Source organism: Berghia stephanieae, chromosome 8 (assembly GCF_034508935.2).
Source record: "Berghia stephanieae isolate SIO BIC M18660-M18661 chromosome 8, UCSD_Bste_1.3, whole genome shotgun sequence".
NCBI lineage: Eukaryota > Metazoa > Mollusca > Gastropoda > Nudibranchia > Aeolidiidae > Berghia > Berghia stephanieae.
Genome location: NC_088367.1, coordinates 30,398,571 through 30,421,325, shown reverse-complemented (window position 1 = coordinate 30,421,325; position 22,755 = coordinate 30,398,571). Strand labels below are relative to the sequence as shown.

General features: G+C 34.1%; 1 protein-coding gene across 1 annotated transcript; it reads left to right on the top strand.

Moving 5' to 3' along the window:
• The first annotated feature begins 373 nt into the window (after window positions 1-373).
• On the top strand, window positions 374-22,510 carry LOC144978497 (uncharacterized). The gene is made up of 8 exons (XM_078924660.1): window positions 374-823; window positions 7,090-7,229; window positions 8,402-8,567; window positions 8,784-8,910; window positions 11,529-11,722; window positions 14,626-14,826; window positions 15,669-15,818; window positions 17,430-22,510. Exons 1-8 carry the CDS (start codon window positions 694-696, stop codon window positions 18,116-18,118), a joined length of 1,797 nt encoding a protein of 598 aa, XP_078780786.1. The 5' UTR covers window positions 374-693; the 3' UTR covers window positions 18,119-22,510.
• The last annotated feature ends 245 nt before the right edge of the window (window positions 22,511-22,755 follow it).

Genomic DNA, 22,755 nt, shown 5'->3' with positions numbered 1-22,755 from the left:
CTTTATGGTGTTATTAATCATAATATGTATCTTTTTCGGGAGCCACAAATTCCTAGCAGTGAAGGGCAAAGCTGCATTGAAAAAAAATACAAAAAAGAACCCAATCCTCCAAGCTTGAAAATAATATTATAATAATAAAAATAATTATTCATAAAATTTAATAACAAAGCGAAGCCAGTGCTAGAAACGCTGGAAAACAGCCTCTCTTTTCATATCACAGAGAAAGATCGAATGACTATTATGGCATCTTAATTTCTTGGGTTATCTTATAAAGTAAAGGCATCCCCATCTTAATTCCTTGAAATTTTCTTTTATATTGAAACAATTATAGGTCAAAGGTCATAATAATGTTGTATCTGCCAGCTTGACCTACCTAATCATCCGAATCAAAAAATATTAAAATCAGTTCTTAGCTTTCGTGAATAAAAACGACTAGTCTATATATGACATGTAAAAGTTGCTAGCTGCTTTTATTATATCATTAGGCTATCATTTATTATTAAATTGTCCGTAATATTTATTTAATTGGAGATAAAAGAAAATAGAGCAAGAATTTAAGGCATCTAGAACCGTGGCTTAATCTCTCAGTTCATAAATATTATCTTCCCTGGCTTTGCCCTCAGCTGACAGCAGTTTTTTCGTCAACAATAATGTGATCCTATTTAGGGCTCTGTCAACAAATAAATATCAAAGATGTCCGTGGCTTTTGATACTGATCGATTTCGTCAAAAATTAAAAAGTAAATACATTGGGAAAAAGATTGTTTATACTGATGTCACTGGGTCGACCATGGACGATGCCCGGAGGTTTGGAGTCAATGATCGTGAGCCAATTCATTTTCTTTTTTAAATTTAGAGATATCCGTAGTCTTATCTAATAATCTTATGACTTATGATCTAGAATTATTATTATCTAGATATCTAGTCTAGAATTTCAATTCTTATTATTTATTATCAAATTATATGATCGAAGTCGAAGTGCTTATTCGCAGTAGTACACTGCGAATGGTGATTTCACGTGGAAACATCATTCGTTCTCACATCTTTAAAATTATCTACTGTCAGATTACTTTAATTTTTAATTAATTATAATGAGAATAGTTCCGTCCCCGTTTATAGATAGAATTAGACCTAAGAAGATATCTAGATAGATAGTATTATTTACAATTAGATTTGTGTGATAATATCTTATAAAGTCAGGAATCTCTCTCTCACTCTCTCTCTCTCTCTCTCTCTCTCTCTCTCTCTCTCTCTCTCTCTCTCTCTCTCTGTGTGTGTCTCACACACACACACACACACACTTATCATTGCCGTTGCTCATGACTCATATCTCAGTGCTCCTGCAAATGATAGAAGTTACCATATCAATAAACTACCTCTACTACTACAGCCACCACCACATCATCATTACTTCTACTACCACAGCGTTATCAAAACTATAGCAATCACCACCACCTTTACATCGTCATCCTCCTCCTCGTCATCATCGCTACTACCGCCACTACTACAACCACAACCATTACATCATCATCATTACTACCGCTACCACAGCGTTATCAAAACTTCAGCAACCGCCACCACCATTACATCATCATTATTATCCTTATAGTCATCATCACTACCTGTACCACAACTAAATCATCACCACCACCACATCAACACTACCATCACTACACAACAACAGACACATCGTCATCGTAATGCAAAATAATAATAATAGTAATAGGCTCGATAGTAATAATGTAAAAAAAAAAAAATTGAAAAATTATAATTATGATAATAATAATAATAATAATAATGATAATGTAGTTTATTTTTTGCGACCACTCCTCTATATAATAAAGCTCTAGGCTAGTAGGCTACATACTACTGCAAATACAGAATGAACCTGTATTTGCACATAACTGAAATGAATTATATAGTTGCAGTACTACTGCGAACAATGAATATGAAAGCTATCTACTATTCTCAATACTACTGCGAATAACTAAAAAGAACGCAATCTACTATTCACAGTACTCCTGCAAATAGAGGAAATCACTATTTGCAGTACTTCTCCCAATAGAGGTGGCCTTATATGATATGAATATTATTATGAAATTATGTTATGCTGTCTCAAATTTATTCTTTCTATCGTATACGTAATCTTAATGTTGGGGCTCTTCCCTGGATAGGATACTGTCAATCAGTCTCAATGACTCAAATGGCTTACTGACTTACTGAACTGAGCTGTTTAGACTTAGAATTAGAATTAGAATGAACGAAATTAACGTCTCTCAGCTATATGTTATTATTTTTAGACATCCATTTTAATGAGTAGTTCTCAATAAATTATATAAATCAGACTTAAAACTTTCAAGGTTACACATAATTTAATGTTGGTACATTATGTTATCAGGTTGTCATTTTTTTTTAGCTACTTTGCCAGAGTGGCGCTGTGACAATCAATAAAATATGTTCATTGCCACAGAGTAGCTCTATTCCTGCTGCTGCTACTGCTGCAGCAGCTACTACTTCTACTACTACTACTACTACTACTACTACTACTACTACTACTACTACTACTACTACTACTACTACTACCATTTGCTACTATTACTATTACTACAGAGTATGCTGTCATAGCTCTGTAGGTCTTTATGGCCATTTGAGAAGTGAAAACTCAAAGATCATTGAAGTCGATACCTAATTTTTCGTAATACAATGTGGTTGATAGTTTTTATTTGCAGATATCAGTCAACTCCAAATTAAAAAGTCTATAGAAGTAAGGGCACTGCTTGGAATAACATATTTCAGGAGTTTGATAAGTTATGTCAACTCCCAGTTGAACTGGTAGAAACTGTTTCAACTCCTTATGTAGATGACATTCCATCTTGTTCTTATACTCAAGTACCTCAACCTAGCACCAGAATCAGTCTGCCAAATATTCCAGTCCTAAGGAAGAATAGGAAAGGGGTGTATTGACAATAAGTTGAAGATTATACAACAGAAGTGTAAGAAGGAAAAACGTGCTTTATAAAACCAACTTATGGCCCTGAAGAAGAAATTTGAATTGGATTGGGTGATAAAGAAATTGTTGAAATTGAAGAGTGTAAAGAAGCAACTGGAAAGGAAAACAGAGATTGAAAGGAGTCTGAGGAGGAAAAGCGGTGACTTGAAATCGGAGGTGACAAACTTGTCAAAGAGGTTAGGCAGAATAAAGGACCGTCCATCAGCAGCACTAGAATTAAAGAAATTAAGGATCCAACATACACACCAGATAAGGAAGTCTGCAGTAAAGCATTGACATAGGAAGTGAAGGAATTGAAGGATGCCAATGACTTTTTGATCAACCAATTGCAAGATAGAGATGAAAATGGAAGTGAGGAGCGTAAGGATGGCCAAATGTCTGCTTCTGGTGTAAGAAGGCAACATATAGAGCAATATTGGCCCAATGCCCCATAGCTCAAGTTGGAAATTTGTTGAAAACAACTGTCAGTTAGTACTTTGACGGAATAATCCATTGATAAAACACTTTTGAAATCAACAGCTGCAAGTATGGTGCATGAATTTAGTGTCTTATCCAGCATACAGACAGTCAAATACGTACTTAAGCTAGTGTTGCCACCATCAGCTGGGAATGACCTGCCAAAAACAAATAAAACGATGAAATGGTTGGATGCGAAAGAAAGTTTTATGCAGGAGAGGTTGGTGAGTTTTGCTAGAAGAAGGGCTTGTGTTTTGAGAAAGTTGAGGAAAGAGAATGAAGGGGAGGTTGATGAAGAGATTGAAGTAAGGATGAGAGAGGTGGCCCGAGCAAGAAGTTCAAAGTCAAGGAAGAAAGTTGACAAAGATGTGAAGAAAGCATTTGATGAGAAGACTGTAGCTGCAGCTATTTTTCAATTAGTCCATGGAATGCATCAGGAACGGTTACAGCAAATGATGGATAAGGATGAATCAATTGTTGGGGTATTGTTCAAACACAAATGGTATGATGTGGAGTTGAAGAAAGACTGCACATGGAATGCAAGGGTGGTGGAGGGTGGAGATCAGAGAGAAAGAAATGATCATCAGCTATTGGAAAGAAGCTGAAATTGAGGATGATGTAAAGATTGTTGATGTGATGGCAGACATTGTTCTAGGGGATGTTGTTTTTGCATGAGGATTTTTGGGAACTAATGTAAACATGAAATTTTGGGTGACAGAATCAAGGAACCAAATTATTCTCATCCGCAGGAATGTATTGCTGGAATGTTTAAATTGATGTTTCCTGATTCATAAATAGCCTGGAACATGGCTCTGTCCGGAAAGAAATTGAAATCGCACCTAACAGGCGTCCTGTCCAATCCTACATGTTAAGTGTTGCTGTTGGCCAGGGACCCCTTGTAAAGCGCTTTGAGCATGATAAGTGGATATTGCGCAATATAAAAGCTCAATTTAAATAGTTAACAACATGAAAATTAGAATGAAAAGGAGTCATGTAAATGGTATCATCACACAGTGTTACAGCACCACAAATGACAGTTAGGAAACAGGCAAGGACAACTTTTATGAACAGTTGGCAGCTGAGGTAGGAAACATGATACAATAATAGTAATAGACGACCTTAATGCTAAGGTAGGATACAACAGTGGCATGAATAAGAAAAGTGGGTTGGGGTGTGATGAATGAGAATGGTGATAAACTTCTGGAATTAGTGCTAATGATTTTGTCATTGATTGGACTCTGTTTTCACACAGGATGATTCACAAAGTTACATGGGTCTCGCCTAACAGACCATGTACTCATCAAGAGAATTTGGAGAAGGTCACTCCTTCTTGTGGAGGTAGGAGAGGTGCTGATATTAGAAGTGACCATCATCTGGTAATTATAGATATGAGGATCAAGTTTAGAGCAACAGCAAATACAAGATAATAAATTCCTTTTTTTTTTACCAAGAACCGTTCACGAATGGAATGCATTACCACCATAAATTACCAATATAGAAGGTACAAAAACAATGAACTGAGCCCTTAACACGATTGAGATAGCCGACACATGTTAATGTTAGTTTGTCTCATGACGGATTAATGATTTCGCAGTAATGGGCCCATAGGATCTTTTGCAAAAATATGACCTGAAAACCTAAGATCATGACCTCCTAAGGAGAAGTGTCTATTGTGGTAAGACGCAGAGGAAGCTGCTTACGATAGATGAGATTGTGTCAGCTCAATGAGTCCCAACAATTCAAGACGGTGTAAATATTGTTTTGGCTTTCAGTGTTTTGTATTTTGTTCTTTTTTGTTGCATTCATTTTGTACATTAGTGAAAAATTGTAGCATTGGCTCAGCGTTTTGAGCCTGAAACATTCTGTGTTTGGCATTTTGTTCTTTTTTGAAGCTGTTACTGCTATATTCATTTTTGTACATTAGAATAAAAAACATTATTATTATTGTTATTCGTTGAAGAAAGTATTTGTGCCCGAAACGTCAATATTTGGTATTTTGTTCTTTTTTGGAGTTGTTTTGATTCATTTTCACTCTTTTGTTATCGACATTTGTAAGACTCAAAGAGATTATCCGTGGTGAGATCCAATAAGCTTTCACCAAATTCATTGGTAACAATGCACAGTTGTCAATCCCATAACAAAGGATATCCCTCAGTCTCTCTTTACCCATTGTAAAGACTATGCCCAGCCCCTCGCCTCCTATTTAATGGCCACAGATGACATCTGTCATACTACAAAGTCCCACCCTATTTTGTCTCTAAAAGAGTTGTAGCACACTACTGTAGCATTAAATCCTGTTTACTCTCGGTTTTTCAACACGTCATGATTTCTTCCATGATGAAATCATATTTTGTTTGATTTCTTGAATTTACCTCTTTTTGGGGGCAAAAATTTGTTGTGATTAACTGAAGTTTGTTGCAATTAACCAATGACTTTAATATAGAATTAATTCCATTTCTTGGGAAATGTTGCGATTAACCGAAAGTTGCGATTAACCGAGTTGCAATTTTCCGGAGTGGACTGTATTATTATTGACTGAAGAAGGTGTTTGAGCCCGAAACATTCTGTGTTTGGTATTTTATTTTTTGACAGTGCTGTTGGTAGAGCACTCACTACACATGCAAAGGGACTGAGATCGATCCTGGGTGCAATCGAGATATTTTTCTGATCCCCCTGACTACCCAGCTGTGAATGGGTAGCAGGGTGTTTGATCTGGTGGAAAGTACTTTGCAGTAGACTAATGTCCTACCCAAAAGGTGGCAAGCAATTGCTATTTTCCGTTTCATGCTATAGAAACCAGGATAAACTTTTTTCTTTGTGATATATGTATCAGTTTCCCCTCATTGTTTTAACCATCTCAAAAACTAGAAGCACCAGAGTCATTAAACCTATATGAATTTTGATTGTTTTTGTGCAAGGAATCCAATGAAACAATTTTCAAAATGATTTGACAACTATCTACTTATATCAATAGCCTCCCTCTAGCCTAATATCCTCCTCATCTGCCTTCTCATTCTCTTCATATTCCTTCCACCCCCTCCTCATCTTCTCTCTTCTAAAAGAACCAATGGGATAACTCGGACAGAGACATGCATACATACAACGAAGCAAAGAGTTTAAAATAGTCCTTCAAAAATCCGCCCAGGATGAAATCATATTATCCATGAGTGGCACTATCTTGTCTTTGAATGTGGAAAGTGAAGGAGAGAAGCAGAAATGGAAGTAGAGTTATCCTAAACACGACGCTAGAAAAGTTCTAATTTTGCTCTGTGGCGATTAACGGTTTGTTACAACACTCTGTGATAATTAACACTATCATTGTTATTTTAGCAGTTAATCATCTCCTAAGATATGCCTCTTCAGAAGCAGATTCAGAGCAGAGGATGTGTTTCAATTGGGCTTGCAAATAGTGTAGGATTATCTTTTTCTGTTTCAAAACATACTTTGTAACTTTCTTCCTCAATATTATCTAACAGGACCAAAAAAATAAAAGAAAGTAAGAACTGCTGTAAAAAATTATACACTTCAAGTATAAAAGTGCAGTTGTGGCAACATATAGCTAAAGAGACAGGTCTCAATGTTTAATTTTCTTGTCTCAATGGATTGATATTTTTATGTTTTCAGCCAGCCAGTATCCCCATGGAACACTAATAATGGCAGAGAGACAAACGAAGGCAAGAGGAGCAAGAGATCATAAATGGGATGCATCTAACACAGGAAATATATATGTCTCTATAATCCTTCACTTGCCGCAAAATTACAAGGTTAGCATTGGTGCTTAATGTTAAGATCATATGAAAAGAAAATTGTTATTTCTAACCCCCTTCACTAAACTGTTGTTTTCCTCCCCGTTGATCTTTTTCAAGCTGACCTACTCTTTCCAACCATTATTATAGTATTTTGTCTCCATATAACACATACCCATTTGTAATGGAAGATATATATATATATATATATTGCTTGGTTGATTAATTAAAGAAATCTTTTTAGGCTTGACTCAATTTTTCTCTTATTTGATATCATATCTTAACATTTTCACCAAGAGGAGAGTTACAGCGATGTAATTTGAGCGTCAGTAAATTATGGTTTATATCGCTTTTGCTGTCACTGCTATCCTGGTGAAAATGGCAAAGGTCATAATTTGTGTAACCACACTTTAAAAGAAATTCAATCTTTTTATTTAAAAGTTTAGAAGATATTGATATTGCTTTTTGGATGTTTTGTTTTATGTTTTTGTTGGATTAAAAAAAAACAAAAAACAAAAGTAGGCCTTCAGAGCCTTTAGGTCCACAGAGCCGGAGTTTATCCCGGATTCTATAGCGTGAAATGGACAATAGCAATTGCTTGCTATCCTTTGGATAGGAAGCTAGGTTATTGCAAGGTACTTTCCTCCAGATCTAACAGACCTAGCTACCCAATCACCACTGAGGGGACAGTGGGGATCAGAATAAAAATCTCAACTGCACCCGGGATCTATCTCGGGCCCTTTGCATGTGAAGCGAGTGCTCTACCAACTGAGCTATCGAAACCCCCTTTGTTTGATATCACAACAATGAAAAAGAGGGAGGGGGTAATAACTTTTTTTAATCGATGAGATCAAAATCTTTGCTCATAATCGCCTGCAGTCGATTTACAAAAAGGTTTCTTTTGATTTCCTTTATTTTGCTCATCTTTCTTCCCATTGACCTTCACCTTCCCCCAACCTCATCATCCCCCACCATAGCAGGCAATGGAATTAAGCCGTATTTACAATTTGCAATGATTATGCCCAGCATTTACTCAAACTAAACTCAATGTATTGCCATATCATGTTATTAATTAATTTCCTTTACACTAACAATACACCAGTCTGTATTCTGCTGCACTATGTCTGCATGTTGTATGGTGGCAATGAAAATGCTTTAACGAGATTTTTTAAAATTTTCCCCCGCTGCAGACATTTGAAGGTCGTTTTGGTGTGGAAGTCGCAGCGTGCCTGGCTGTGTTTGATGTGGTTCGTATTTTGGGAGTAGAGGCTATTCCCAAATGGCCTAATGATTTGTGGCTCAGAGGTCACAAACTTGCTGGATTTTTAGTAGAAGATGGACGCTTTGACATTCCTGGTAAGTTTGATTTGAATAGGTATGCTATTGAAAAAAAATCCTGATTTTGTAATTGTCTTATCTTGATTTACATGCATTAAGGGTTGGCAACTCCGTAACAGTTGCAGTAATCATTTTAGTGGTGGGGAGGGGGGGGGGGGGTAATAGTAGTGGTAGTAATAGATGTTTTTAAGTATTTGAAACGTTTTTCATCTCATGAAAACTATTCCTTCACAGGTTCTAATTCATGTCTTATCATTCTTGGAATGGGGATTAATGTCAATGCAGATATTCGAAGAAATGCAGAGCTTTACAGTATAGCTGCAAGCCTTATGTGTGAGAGGAATGGCAGACAAGTGTGTCGGTAAGAAATTAGAAAGTTTTTTTTTTTTTAAGTACTCTTTTAGGAAGTTTCTTTGGTTTATAATATTTTTTATTGTATCTCATAACAAATCTGTTTGTTTCGGTATTTACTGTTGATTTTAACATACTTCCATTAGAGTTTTTCCTTTTTTACAGTTATGTAATGGTCCATACTTAATTTCATCAGTACTAAATAAACTTAACTTTAGTCTACTTTAATACAATAGAAGCTGCATAATTGGAATAGTACCATAACAAAAATCGTTTCAATTAACAGATTCCGCAGATTGCCTTCATTATTGGAACAACCTATCAAACCTTGCATTGTTTTTTGTGATAGTTATAGCAAAAGTAATACAGCGCTTCCTTTCAGTTGTATGTCTAACATTTTGCCTAACACTTTTCATATTATTTGCCTTTACCTCATCACCGTGATAACATGAAAAATAAGTGAGTGACCATCTGTAATGACCATGTATTTAAATGGAGTTGTCATTACACTTATGCCCCTCAATTTCAACCAGTGGGGCAAGTCTCTTCAAAAGCCAGCAATCAGTTGTATCATTAGCCACACTCTTATTAATTATTTGTTACTCCCAAAGATGCTCAATTTGTTAATCCTAGCAAATATGATAAAAGGAAATGCATTGTAAGTGACTAATTGTCATGTCAATTGTCAACTTAAGTGTTTTCTAGAACCACACTTAGAGCAATTCTTTATTCCTCTTACTATAAACATTTTTTGACCAGGGTTAATTGACAAATTTTTTGATCATGCTCTGAAATTGTTCCAGTTGACAGGCGCATATTTCCAGTTAACAAATCATTCCAATTAATAGTCTGTTTCAGTTAAGCATTGTTCTAATTACTGGCTTCGATTGTACTATGATAATTAACTGCAAGCATGTAGCAAAATACATGGGCAGATCGATCCCAAGTCATGGTTTTTTTTCTCAATTTTCTTTCTTCCTTTTTTTGTCCATAAAAATTATTGGATTGCAGTTATTTGTTTAAATTCTTTACTTTATATTATATCTTTCTTTTGTAAGGTTTTGGGATCTCGGTAGTGGTAGCTTGATTTTCTTGTTGCTGTTGATTTGAACACAATTTACTAAACTAACAAAAAAATATGATTCATTCCATTTCATTGTGAAATTTTGATATTTAAAAGTTACTGTTTAAGTTATTTAATTATATTTTTTAATCAGTCTTAAATTGTCTTTATCTTTTGAAAAGTGATTGATGTGGATTTCTTTGCCATTTAAAGCAGAAGGTCATAAACAAAAATGAATATGACAGCTTCAAAAAAGAACAAAATACAAAGAAGAATTTTTTCGTGCTCAAAATGCTTCTTCAGCCAACAACAATAAACACAAAAAACATAAATGCGTTACTCAAAAATCAAATAGAGCGCAGGGATTTTGAAGTGTAAACAAAAAGAAGTGTCCGCTTGGTTACGAAGGTGTGCTAAATAGAGCGGAATATTGGGCGAATATGTGGTCTTGTGGTAGGACATTCGCTTTCAGATCGGAAGGTTCTGGGGTCGAGCTTCACTTTTGTGAACCTTTTTGTTTTTGTTTTTTGTTTTGGGGGGAGGTGAGGTTGGGCGTTTTTGTTTCTGTTTGTTTTTGTTCGTTTATTAATTTAGACATTTATTTTTTTTTAAATGATATCACAAGACAAGATAATAGCAACTTAAGTGTCACTATCAGTGAGTTATTATCTAACTGATATTATTTTCTGTTAATGTCAAATATACATTGACTTCGTGTAATCAACTTACCCATATATCAAGTTATTTTTCCATGACATTTCTCTGGAGAGTCAAGCTTGTTATATTATATTATGAACTCTATTTCCGCTATTTAACAGAGACAACATTTTATATATGTGGTCTTGTGGTATGACACTCTCGCTTTCGGATTGGAAGGTCCTGGGTTCCAGCCTCAGTCGGCTCATTGTTGAGTCCTTGAAAAAGGATTTTTACTCACATTGTTTCACCGTACTCAGGTGTAAAATGTGTACCTGGCCGTTGACAGCGTTGTCTTTGTCAGAAAAAAAATGGTAATATCGCCTTATAGGCGTCGTGTTTCGTTCTACATGTTACTTGTAACTGTTGGTCATGGACCCCTTGTATAGCACTTTGAGCATATTTAATGGATATTTCTCTATATAAAAGCTCCAAAAAAAGCTCAAATATCTATAAAAAGAATGTTCTCAGAATATGTTTAATTTGCCTCCTCTGTCTCTTTTTTATTTGTTGCTGAAATTTTCAGAATACAATTCTTGTATCAATCTATATACTTTATCTGGCATTGTATATTATACATACCACTTTTCTGATTTTTTTTTTTTTTTATTATTACCCTGCCACAAACCTAATTATTCACCTTCATAGTTTTCATTAATATTTTATTGTTTTTACTAATTTTTAAAAATTAATATATTTCCTGTATTTGTTTGATCTTTCATTTTGGTCAAGTCTCCTTATTTAGGATATATATCAATATATAATACAAATAACTGAGATTTAGTGACCAACAGAGTGATCTGAAAAACAACACTGATATACTCGTGGTAAAAAGATTTTATAAATTCAATTTTTATCATCTTTGACAGAGAAGAATTTTTATCCGATGTTTGCCTTGCCTTAGAAGAAAGTTTGGTATCTCGAACCAGCAACTTGTTGAAATACAGGACTCACAATCTGTTCCAAAAAGGGTGCCCCATCTCTGTCACATGTTCTCCTGAGAATCGTGTTATCAATGGAGAATTTTTGGAAGTTGGTGACAATTGGGAGATTAAATTTATGGGTAAATGTGATCTTCACAGAGAATTTATTTTCTATCCTGTCTTTAAGTTTAAGTCTTTTGATTTATTTTTTAGATTGCTTATGCCATTGGATACAAAAGTAATTTTTTATCATTTTTTTGTTGTTTTTCTTCTTTTTAATTTAGTCATGTAGAAACCCTATAAGGTTTATTTTGGGAGGGGGGTGGGTTGTTTTATTTTTGTATTTGTATTTTTTCCCTTAAAATTGGCAATGAGTATGGTTTCGTTGAGATGTTATTTTTCATAACTAATTAAATTTTGATTTCATGAAGAGACAATTCTGCATTCCACAATCAGAACAAAACATCAATGTTGACATCAATGTAGATGACAATAGTTGGATTCAACTGCTTTTTTTTCTTACTTGCTGTTACTGGTCTGCATTGCCCTTTGCAAATTTTCAAGAAATTGAGCCCTTTTTGTGCTCTATAATGTTCTTATTAATTCATTGATTAAATTGGCATCTGCTTGACTATTTTTGAAGACATTCGAAATAGTTTTATGGGTTTAAATAAACTCTTGCTTTTGGATAGAAAACAGATTGCAGTCCATACGTTTGATATGAACTTAAGTCATTAAGTTGGCAATGGCACCATAGTGTTGTCCTTCACTTGTTATCCATAGGTAATAGGTTATGTCACACTTGCCTTACTGTGAGGACTTGAGTTAGGTAATGTAAATGGTGCTGCTCGAAGCTCGAAGAAATAGACGAAAATGTGAAATTGAATGTAAGCTTTAATTTGATATACGAAAACAGATAAAATGGATGTTTCAGGTTTCCCCTTTCTCAACAAAACAGGATGGATGAAAAACTACAGACGAAAGAGATAATGTGGTATTTCAGACACTTTTGTTTGTTTGTTTGCTACCTTTTCATACACATAAATGAATGTTGTTAACAACGCCACTACCACATTATCTCATACATCTGTCATGTTTCATTCATCTTGTGTTGTTGGGAAAGGGGAAACCTGAAACGTCCATTTTATCTGTTTTCGTATATTAAATTGAAGTTTACATTCAATTTCACATTGTCATTTAGGCCTTGAGTTAGAAACTTCACCTTCACTTGAAAGCGGGTGTTCCTATGACGATTCAGAAAGGTCATTACATTGAGAAATCAAAGAACACTTTCATTTATAGGTATGAAAAGGTAGCAAACAAACAAACAAACAAAAATGTCTAAAAAAGGCCGAGAATTATTTTTTTCGTATTCATTACTTCCAAATTTTCATAAGTTAATCATTGTTCACTTTGTAATTGGTAGAGGGCTAACAAAGTGGTTGATTATCTTGTCTATGGATGAAATTCTAAGCTTTAAACTATTCATTCATAGATAGATAGATATGACTATTGAAATGACGCCTTTGAAATAACTTATTCACTGTTTTCATTATTTTCCACATTATCTATAGTCTTTTATTTGAAAATTGTTATATCTGACTGTTTTCAACTTGTTGTCAGCTTTTTTGGGTTGTTTTTTTTTTGTTTTTTGTTTTTTGTTTTTTTTTTTTGGGGGGGGGGGGGGATTTTTTGGATTACTAATTAGGATTTTTAAATTCATTTTACTCAAGTAAGAATAGTTTTAATGAATTCAGCATTATTTATTATAACCAAGTTTAGTTAATCATTATCTTATCTTATTCAACTGCTTTTCTGTCTAAGCAATTTATTGGTTGCCACTCACTATTTTTTGTGTTGCAATTATTTTTCATTTAGTGTGGAAATGGTTGAAATAACAAGGTTTTTTACACCCTCCATCATTCTATTTTTTGTTTTTTTCATGGCATGGTTATGTACTTTGCCAAAATCGCATCAAATGAAAGATCATACTAATTTAAAGTACATAAACTAGAATTTTTGTGATAAAAAGTGATTGTAATTCATAGTTTGAGATATTCTATATATCTTAACTATTGAAAAATCGATATCTTTAGGGTCACTGCGATAAGTGGGTTTATTAGTCCAATGATTTGTATAGAGCGTTCAGGTTCTAACTATGACAATAAATTTATATGTATACTTTGCCACATTGAAAATTTATCACCGAAAAAGGCTTGCTCCATAACATTTTAACTTTTTTTGTTAAATTACTTTTGGATATATTAATCTATCACTGTATTGTATTCATAACCAAAAAAAAAATTAAAAGGCTGGAAAAAATATTGATAATGTCTATTCAAAGCTACATAAACCTGGATAAACTCTGGCCTTATGATTCTGAAAGATTACTTTTTACATTGCAATTAAATGCTATATGTGTTTGTCGTGCAAGTATAACTCTATGTAAGTCACGTGCATTGAGGTATTGAAATTTCTAAAATATGAAATTAGAAATGTTTAACTTTATTTACGCAAAGTATTGTGATTTTATTATATGAACTGAGCATTCCACATTTGGATCTTTTTTTTTTCTCATACAGCACCTGAACGTGCATAATTAATCTAAATTAATGATAATATCTTTAAATTATTTTTGAGCTGGAAGAATTATCAGCATGCCTGTAGTCAAATGTTGAGTGGCAGGGCAATTAGTTTTTCAGATGTTTTTGATGTTCAGTTGAGTGGCCAAGTCACAAATAAACCAACTAATGGTTAATGTGTCTATATGGGATCAGCTGTATTTCACACAATTGTATGTTCGACTTTATGAATTTCAATATTTACAAAAAGTAGCAAATTCCGGATGTATTTTGTAAACTAATTTTGAAAAGAAAAACACTCATGTTATTTTTTTCTGTTTGTCCTGTTATTTTTCTTACATAAATGTTTATGTATATAAAAGTGTGTGTGTGTGTGTGTGTATGTGTGTGTGTAAGCAAGCATGTGTATTGTTTTGTTTTCATTTTTAATTTTTATTAATTTTATTGATCATATATTACAGATAAGAGAACTGGAGAAATATTGTCGGGACGGTCTGACTATTTCAGCATACGTTGTAAAGTCCAACGTAAGATTCTGGTGGTCTTCACTGGTTTGACATCATCCCGATCAGCCGCTGTAGTGGCAAGTAAACTCACTTCCATCATAGATACGACCAAGTGGGTTGTTTGCTCTGTTCCAGAAACTGCAGTTACTCAGGCAGGTGAGCTAAATGTGAGGTCTTGACTAATGGTGATTGCTATGATATTGTGCACAAAAATTTAATTTGAAGAACTCTGAAATTAATAAGGTTTTAATCAATTTTTCTGTCATTTATAGTGACAAACAATTTAAAAAGTGAGAGTTTGCCCACTATTCCACCCTCTACACCCCCCCCCCCCCCCCCCCTTTCCCTTTTTTTTTTAAATCTACAAAAAAAAAGGAGAGAAAAATTAATAAATTCCATTTTACTATGCAGGTTCAGTTCTGTTGGGTTGTTTTGTTTTTTGAGGTGGGTGGGTGGGGAGGTGGGCGTCTAAAATTGTTTTTTTTTAAATTTCATTTGTTAAAACATTTGATAACAAAATGAAATTTGCAATATTATGTAGCAGTCTTGGACTCACATGACCTAAATTAGATCTGAGGATTCGAGTCAGCGAAAAGGCAATTTAATGGGTAAACCATTGAGAAAGGCATTTTGCTTATAGTTATCTCCCAGCACCAGTGATTGCAGTAACAGGGTCTGTTTGATCTGGGGGGGTGGGGAGGGGGGGGGGGGGTAGTATGTCGGATTGACTAGGATCATATTTCTAAGATGAACAAGTAATTTGTTATTTTAATTTAATGCTGTAGAAACCGAGATAAAGTCCAGCCTTCATGGGCCTTAGGCTCTACTGTAAAGTTTTACAACATTTGAAATTGTCAACAATAATGGTAATGAGGGAAGGGGGGCTTCTATTTTCCTGTTTTTTTGTTTTTTAACATTTTGCATTTTATAGTAATTGATTTCGAATGTTTTGTGATAACAATTTAAACCTCATTTTAAAAAAAAATCATTTGTATCAGATGAATGGATGAAAAGTTGTGACCTTTTAGTTTTGACTGAAGATGTTTGTGACTCAGTGCGCCTCACAAGTAAATTGACTCAGTTCCTCAAGAAAGGAGGAAATCTCTTGACAACAGGAATTGCTTCTTATTTCACCGCTAAGATCTTTGGTAAGATGTTTTTGTCATTTGTTTTGATGAGAATAGTTATAATATGCTCATCGTCATTATTTATATCATTTTAATTCATGCTTTATTGTCTTGTGCTACACACAGCTTCTGACTTGTAGGTCCCTGATTCGAACAGTAGTATAATTATTGCTTGACTCACCATACTAACTAGTCAATTGGGCACCTTAAATTTGTTGAGAAGTGTTAAAAAGAGGTAAGGGCTGCGTAGTCATCATTGATTATTTAGGCTGAAACTTTATATAATAGTAATAATGGCTGTGTTGAATTTGTCTTCAACTTGTCTTCTCATTATAGTGCACTGAAAGTGGAACATTATACCACTGTTATTGAATGAAATAAGACAAACTAAAGCTACACCTCATTATAATGAGATCTTACCAAAACCACCGACATTTACCCCCCCCCCCCCCCCCCCCCCCCCCTCACATTCTTAATATTTTTTTTTGAATACTCAACATGGAAAACTCAAAGACATGGAAATCTCGAACAAATAGGCCCAGTCTTGTTCAAGATTTCAATGTTGCACTATAATGATAATATTAATGATAATGATGTACAATACTGCAGTTCAACAGGGACCTACAGGTGACATGTTTAATTATAACCAGTGGACGGTGCTTTGCATTGAAGTCCAATCATGCCCTTTTTTTCCTCCATTTTCAAAACCTTGCAATTATGACAATCATGGATATTGACATGATTACCCCGCCCTGGCAATGTCATTATTCAGGAATTGCACAGTATAAGTGTCTATTGTGACTTTGGTGTGATGTCAAATATACATGATGTCAATTTAAGCGTTTTCGATATATCCATGCTGCACTGTACATGTGTTTTTCTTTTATAAAACCCTTCTTTTTATATTATGTTGATGGTTTTTATTTTATATTTTCATGCACTAAGAAATTGTTATGATCCTTTATTACTATTAGCCTACCTTTACATTTAACAAAAGTGACATTTTCTGTTTATTCTCAAATATTGTCATTAAGAAATAATCATTATGTGCAATTGATATCACGAATTAAATTTATGACTCAATTTAATTAATTTTTTTTTAATTGTTCTTTTGTTGTTGATAATTTAAAAAAGGAAAAGGCTCTTTACTCACATTTTCACACCATACTCATGTGTAAAATAAGTACCTGGCTGTTAATAGTGTTGTCTCTGTCCAAAATAATTTTAATATTGCCTCACAAGCGTCATATCTCGTCCTACATGTTAAGTCTTGCTGTTGGCTAGGAACCCCTTGTAAAGCGCTTTGGGAACTTTAAGTAGATATTGCACTATATAAAAGCTCGAGTTTTGTGTTGTTTTTGTTTTAATTATGATGAATGAGACTCAACAACATTCATTCACTGGCAAAACAAAACAAAGCAAAGAAACAGGTATACAGGTGAAATGATATCAAAAGACCGGGCAATTAGAGTGACAAATTTGAAGATTGAAAAATTTCTGTTTCATGAGTAAAGGGGAAACTGAAGCTGAACAGGCCTTTATAAGCAAGCAGGCATTTAGTTGTTTAGTTGCTGTTGTTGTTATTGATCCTTTTTTTTTTCTTTTTAAATTTAATTCATTTGTTCATCACAGAAATCCCATTTAAAGAGGGCGTGTTACAGTCTATGGGTAGCAATACCAATGTGAGTGTCATCTCTGTGGAATATAATGATGAAAATGAGGACGAAATCAACAATGTCATAGACAGCGATCACGACGAGCATTGTGAGCATTGCTTGTCATCTACATGTTCTTCCCACGTCACCTTTCCCACTTCCCTGGTCTACTTTAAATTCCATCAAGACTACAGCATGAAAGGGTCATCCTGCACCACCTCCCAATCACCAAGGACTGAGAATCCACTGTCCTCGTTAACTCTCAGAAGCAATGATTTAGATTCAGATAGTGAATCCCATATTAGTCTTTGTAGCGACAAGAATATGTCTTTAAGATATTATTCTCTTGGTAATGATGAAAGTAAAGATGTTTGCTGCATTGCCATTATGACAAAGGCTACGTCATATGGAGGATCTATTGCAGTTTTTGGTTTTGACTTGGGCCATAATTCTCTTCCCCTGGATAAATCCACATCATCGTCACCATCATCATCATCAATGGCAGCTGCGGGGCAAGATGAAATGTGTAAGGATAATGAAAAGAAAGAAAAAAGTGTCAAGGGAACTCTGACAGGTTTTGAGAAGATTGTGGAAGTTGTGGAAAAAGATCGATTTAAAAGAGACAAATTGATCTATCAAGTATTAAATATTTTAAATATTACATAATATTTGTGTATACAAGCAAACATTTTCATAACGATTATAAATTGCAAATATTTAATGTGCAATATGTGCGTTTTTGAATATTGCTCGAAAACATGCTCTTAATGTCTACATATTAGATTAATGCTAGTGAATGTTTTTCAAGAAGATATTTTTAATGCTTTTACTGTTCTTCTTTTACTTCTTCTTCTTCTGATTATTATTATTATTATTGTTATTATTATTATTATTATTATTGTTATTATTGGTCACAATATATTAATGATCGAAGAAAAGACACGAGTTTTAAATGTCCGAATCTTTTAAAATCTAGAATGGAAAAATAAGGTCAATAGAGATTGTTATATGAGAGGCATTTCAATTGCTTGTTATCTATATCTTATTGACATCGTAAAGGTCAGTCATGAGCCAAAATGGCCAACAAGGGTCACAGTGAAATGCCTTAACCACTCAGCCACTGCGCCCCTTGGGTAATTAATATTCATTCAGATAATGGAAAAATGTAAAGCTTCTTGCTTTTCGAACCAAAAAATGTCCCCTTCATTTTTAGCAGTGGGTGGAATTCCCCTTAGGACGCAGGACAAATGTGTGTCTTAAGTCATGGTGCCTGGAACAGGGTTCAAACTCAAGGTATAAGAGTTTTAACAAAGTGTACCTTATTTGTACAGCCAACATAAATTTCGTCCATTTTTATTGACCTTCAATGGTTGTTAACCCTTGAACAGAGGAGTTTCCCTCTCAAACATGGCATTACATCACTCAAAGTTAATATCGAGATGCAAGAAGCTGTGGATTTTCAAAAGTATTGATTAGAGATAGATATATTCATATTTTGTTGACAAAGGGGAAACCCAAAACGTCCACATTTTATGTCTTCGTTAATTAGATTGAAGCTTCTATATTGTTATTTATGTCTTAAATTAAGAACAATTTTTATCTGCATGGGATTATTTGTTAAATCCGTGTTCTACTGTATGTCCAGAAAAATGATATAATCGGAGAAAATATGATTTAAAAGAAATTCAGTCTCAGGTTAATGAAGTTGTGTTTTACATATCAGTCTTTAAATTTTTATGATGCAAAGAAAAATAAATTGATTGTAATTGCTTTATAATTTATTATTATTATTTTTGATCTTCCACCATGGTGTATTTTTATATTATACTTGGAATATGATTATTTTTGTTGTTGCTAATGTTTTATTTATTTTTAATTCATTTATAACAAAACCAATTCCAGAATGAAAATATTTACGGGTTTGTGAGCTTGCATACATTCCTCTCTTTATGTAAAAGTTATTTTCACTTCTTTTTCTTTTTCCATTCCATATTTAAATTATTTTTTTTTAAGCAGTATAAATGTAAGAGACCATAGATAAATTTACTGAATTTGTTTGTTTAACTTGTTGTTTTTACTGATTTTATGATTTAATCCGAAACACATGTACTCAGAAAAGTTTGTAGCTATATATATTCAAGGTAAAGAAATAATAAACTACCTGAATCTATGAGTCATAACAGTACTGAACAAAAATAGATATAACAGCGTCAATAGAAGAATGTGTAACAAGAAATACAGTGCAACCCCTGGATAACGACATTTCCCCAGACCTGGAAATTATGTTGTTATCCAGGGGTGTCGTTATTCCGGGTTTTCAACATGGTGGGAAAAGGGGGCGTGGTGAGACCCGTGAATACATACAGTGCAATGCACTGACCAGTGTCTGAGAGAAGACACCTCGTAACGACGTTAGAATGTGTATTTCTTCTGTTTACATAGGATATACCAGTTACACTTTCCCAAAGTGTATTGTCAATGTTTTGATCGTAAACAGTGCTCCAACGCGATTTAACAAAGCTAGGAATAAATCCAGAAAATCAAGTGTCAAAATGATAATATGGCACAAGAACACAGATGCTCACATCTACTTTTAATACGCATTAATTAAAGTCCATGCGATGCTGATGATGAGTTTTGAATATCAAACTTTTTATTTAAGTACTCCACAATTTACATCTTACTGTATTTTTTTTTAACTAGGTATTACACGCAATAATATCAAATTTGGACTGATGTTTAGAAAAACAATAATTGATTTATTAAATGAAAACAATAAAGTGAAAGAGGCTGTCATTGTTTTCCCGCTATTCCAACGTGTATTATAATATAAGACCATAAATATCCATAAATGTGCCCATTGGACACAGCATTGCCCGATATTAGTTAACCTCCACTGATCTCAGACAGGGAAGGTTAATGGACCCTTGAGAGTTCCAAGCACTGATAATCTTCTTTTGCTGTGGTTCCATATGAACTGGTGCTGAATCCACAGTGTATTAAACATGTGTTCTATTGGTCAGTAACAAAGCAATCTTATTGGGAGGGGGAAAAACGTTTTTTATTGTTCAAGAGTATGAGATGACGATGGTCGGGTATCAAGCATCGGTTTCAACTGCAGTTTGTTGCTATAACGATGTTGTTAATCAAGGGTTTTACTGAAACGTTTATAGCTATTTGGAGGTTATTACTAAATTTCGGGATCAGAGGTCAATGTCGCTATCAAGGGGTATCGTTACCCAGAGGTTGCACTGTAACTCAAGACGAAATTTTTTGTTCTTCAATACTTTTTTATGTATTCAAAAGGTTTATGAATATTAATTTGCTTTCATCTTAACAACAGAACTCCCTTATGCTATATTGATTGAAAATCAGGAACTTCTTATAGATCTATCTATAAAATGTACTTAATTGAATGTCTTGGTTCAAATATTATATATTTGACCATATATTTCTTCTATGCCGATATTAAAGCATAATTTACTTATTCTCTATAATGACATTCATAGAGAACACTCAAATTTTGAAATGGTTTTTTTTTGCATTCCACACATCCTCATTACCTTTATTTATTTTCCCCAAAAGTCCCTTTAATTTTTATCGGTTCTTTTGCAATGGGTGGGATTTACCCAATCTCCCCAGAGCCTTGATATCTCTTTTATCACTCTTTATCCTTTTCTCGTGTAATTTATGTCCTTGTTCTGGATGTAATTTATGTCTTTGTTCTGGGTACATCTGGGCCTTACCTGAAGCCTTTGTTGAAAGTGATAAAGTAAGACATTTATCTTTTTGTCACTTGGTGAAGTTATTATCCGCCTTTACCCTTTGTCCCTTTTATTGTGACATAAATAAAATAAAATAAAATTCCCTTTATTCATACCCAAGGGGAAATTTGTCTTTAGGGTCTATTCCAAGGGAAGACTGGAATAACCCAGCATCAGCCGCAGTGCAGCGCCGCAAACTGAGCGAGGGCGAGGTGATTTGCTCAAGGCCACACAATGAGGTGGGTAGTCGAAATCAGTACATATTGGGTACGAAACAAAGACTGTATCCCTGAGCCAAACGGCCCTCTGGATTCGGAATCGCCTAGGCCCTATCTGAGTCTTTATTGAAAAGGATAGAGTGAGACAGATTTATCTCTTTCTTGGTAATGAACATTTTTTCATTGAAAATCATCTCTCTTTCTTATTGTTATTTAGCAAGCATTTAGATTTTAGCATGGGATCCTGGGTTAGTGTCTTAGTGGAATTGTTAGGTGGTCTCAAACCAAAGATTCGCTCTTGGAATTTGGTTCTGTTTCTTGTTTGAAATAGTTTTTTGTCTTTCATGGGCGCTCACAAGTCCAACTCAACTCTAGATCCATATTCTGAATATTATCTACTTAAAGTTATAGTGTATCAAGTTGTTTAATTCTACAAACAAAATTTAAAATGTCTTGTCCTGTGCCAGTGTTGACAGCCTTTTTAGTTTTAGGTTCTTTGCTAAACATATCAGTATTAGCTTGATTTTAAAAGTGTGATTTTTACCTTTAATCCACAAACATTGCATACATAATAGGATGAAGGCATAAAACTGTGTCCATGCCCTAGTCTTTACCTAATCAATGTTAAGTTGTCTAGACTATTAAATACCCTGTTGAAGAAACATGAGTTTATGGGGATGATTTTATTTTTCTCTTTGCTTTTGTCACATTCACTACTTTTCAGATTTTTATCTAGCACTAGCACCAGTGTCTGATCCCCATTTTTTATTTTTTTTAATGATAACAAGGAATTTTCATCAAAAAAAATAAATTAAGAAATTGATTTTAAGTACGCATATATCTTTTAATTGAAGACTTTTGGATGATTCGTAGTCTTTCATTTGCATTATTGTCACTTAGTTGTGACCGCTGCCATATATTTTTTACTGATTTACATAAAATGCCATTATAAAACCATACTTGTAGTCCCATTCATGTCTTATTTTTGATTGGTATATGAGATGTATATACATAAATTCTTTTTAACTGTGTACATGATGTGTGTATTTTTCTATAAATGCTCTTACATGTAGTAATCAAATTATGTGAAGCCTTTTAATTGAGGGAGGGGGGAAGAGGTCTATTATCATTCTCTTATATATCTGCTACTACAGTACTCTATAAATTCTAACAATCCAAATTCCAGCTCACTCTGCAATACAGCACCCTGGGGCTAGGTGACCTAATTTTATCATTACCTCTTTCCTGACCTCCCATAGTGGGCACAGAGGTACTCACTGTGTCTTCTATCCCCCTATATCTGTTTCCAACTTTCTTTCTG

Excerpts from the sequence above, each read along its gene's own strand:
- LOC144978497 (XM_078924660.1), top strand. The coding sequence starts at position 694 with ATGTCCGTGGCTTTTGATACTGATCGATTTCGTCAAAAATTAAAAAGT. Across the intron at positions 7,230-8,401 it reads ACTTGCCGCAAAATTACAAG|ACATTTGAAGGTCGTTTTGG; the intron begins GTTAGCATTGGT and ends CCCCCGCTGCAG. Across the intron at positions 8,911-11,528 it reads AATGGCAGACAAGTGTGTCG|AGAAGAATTTTTATCCGATG; the intron begins GTAAGAAATTAG and ends CATCTTTGACAG.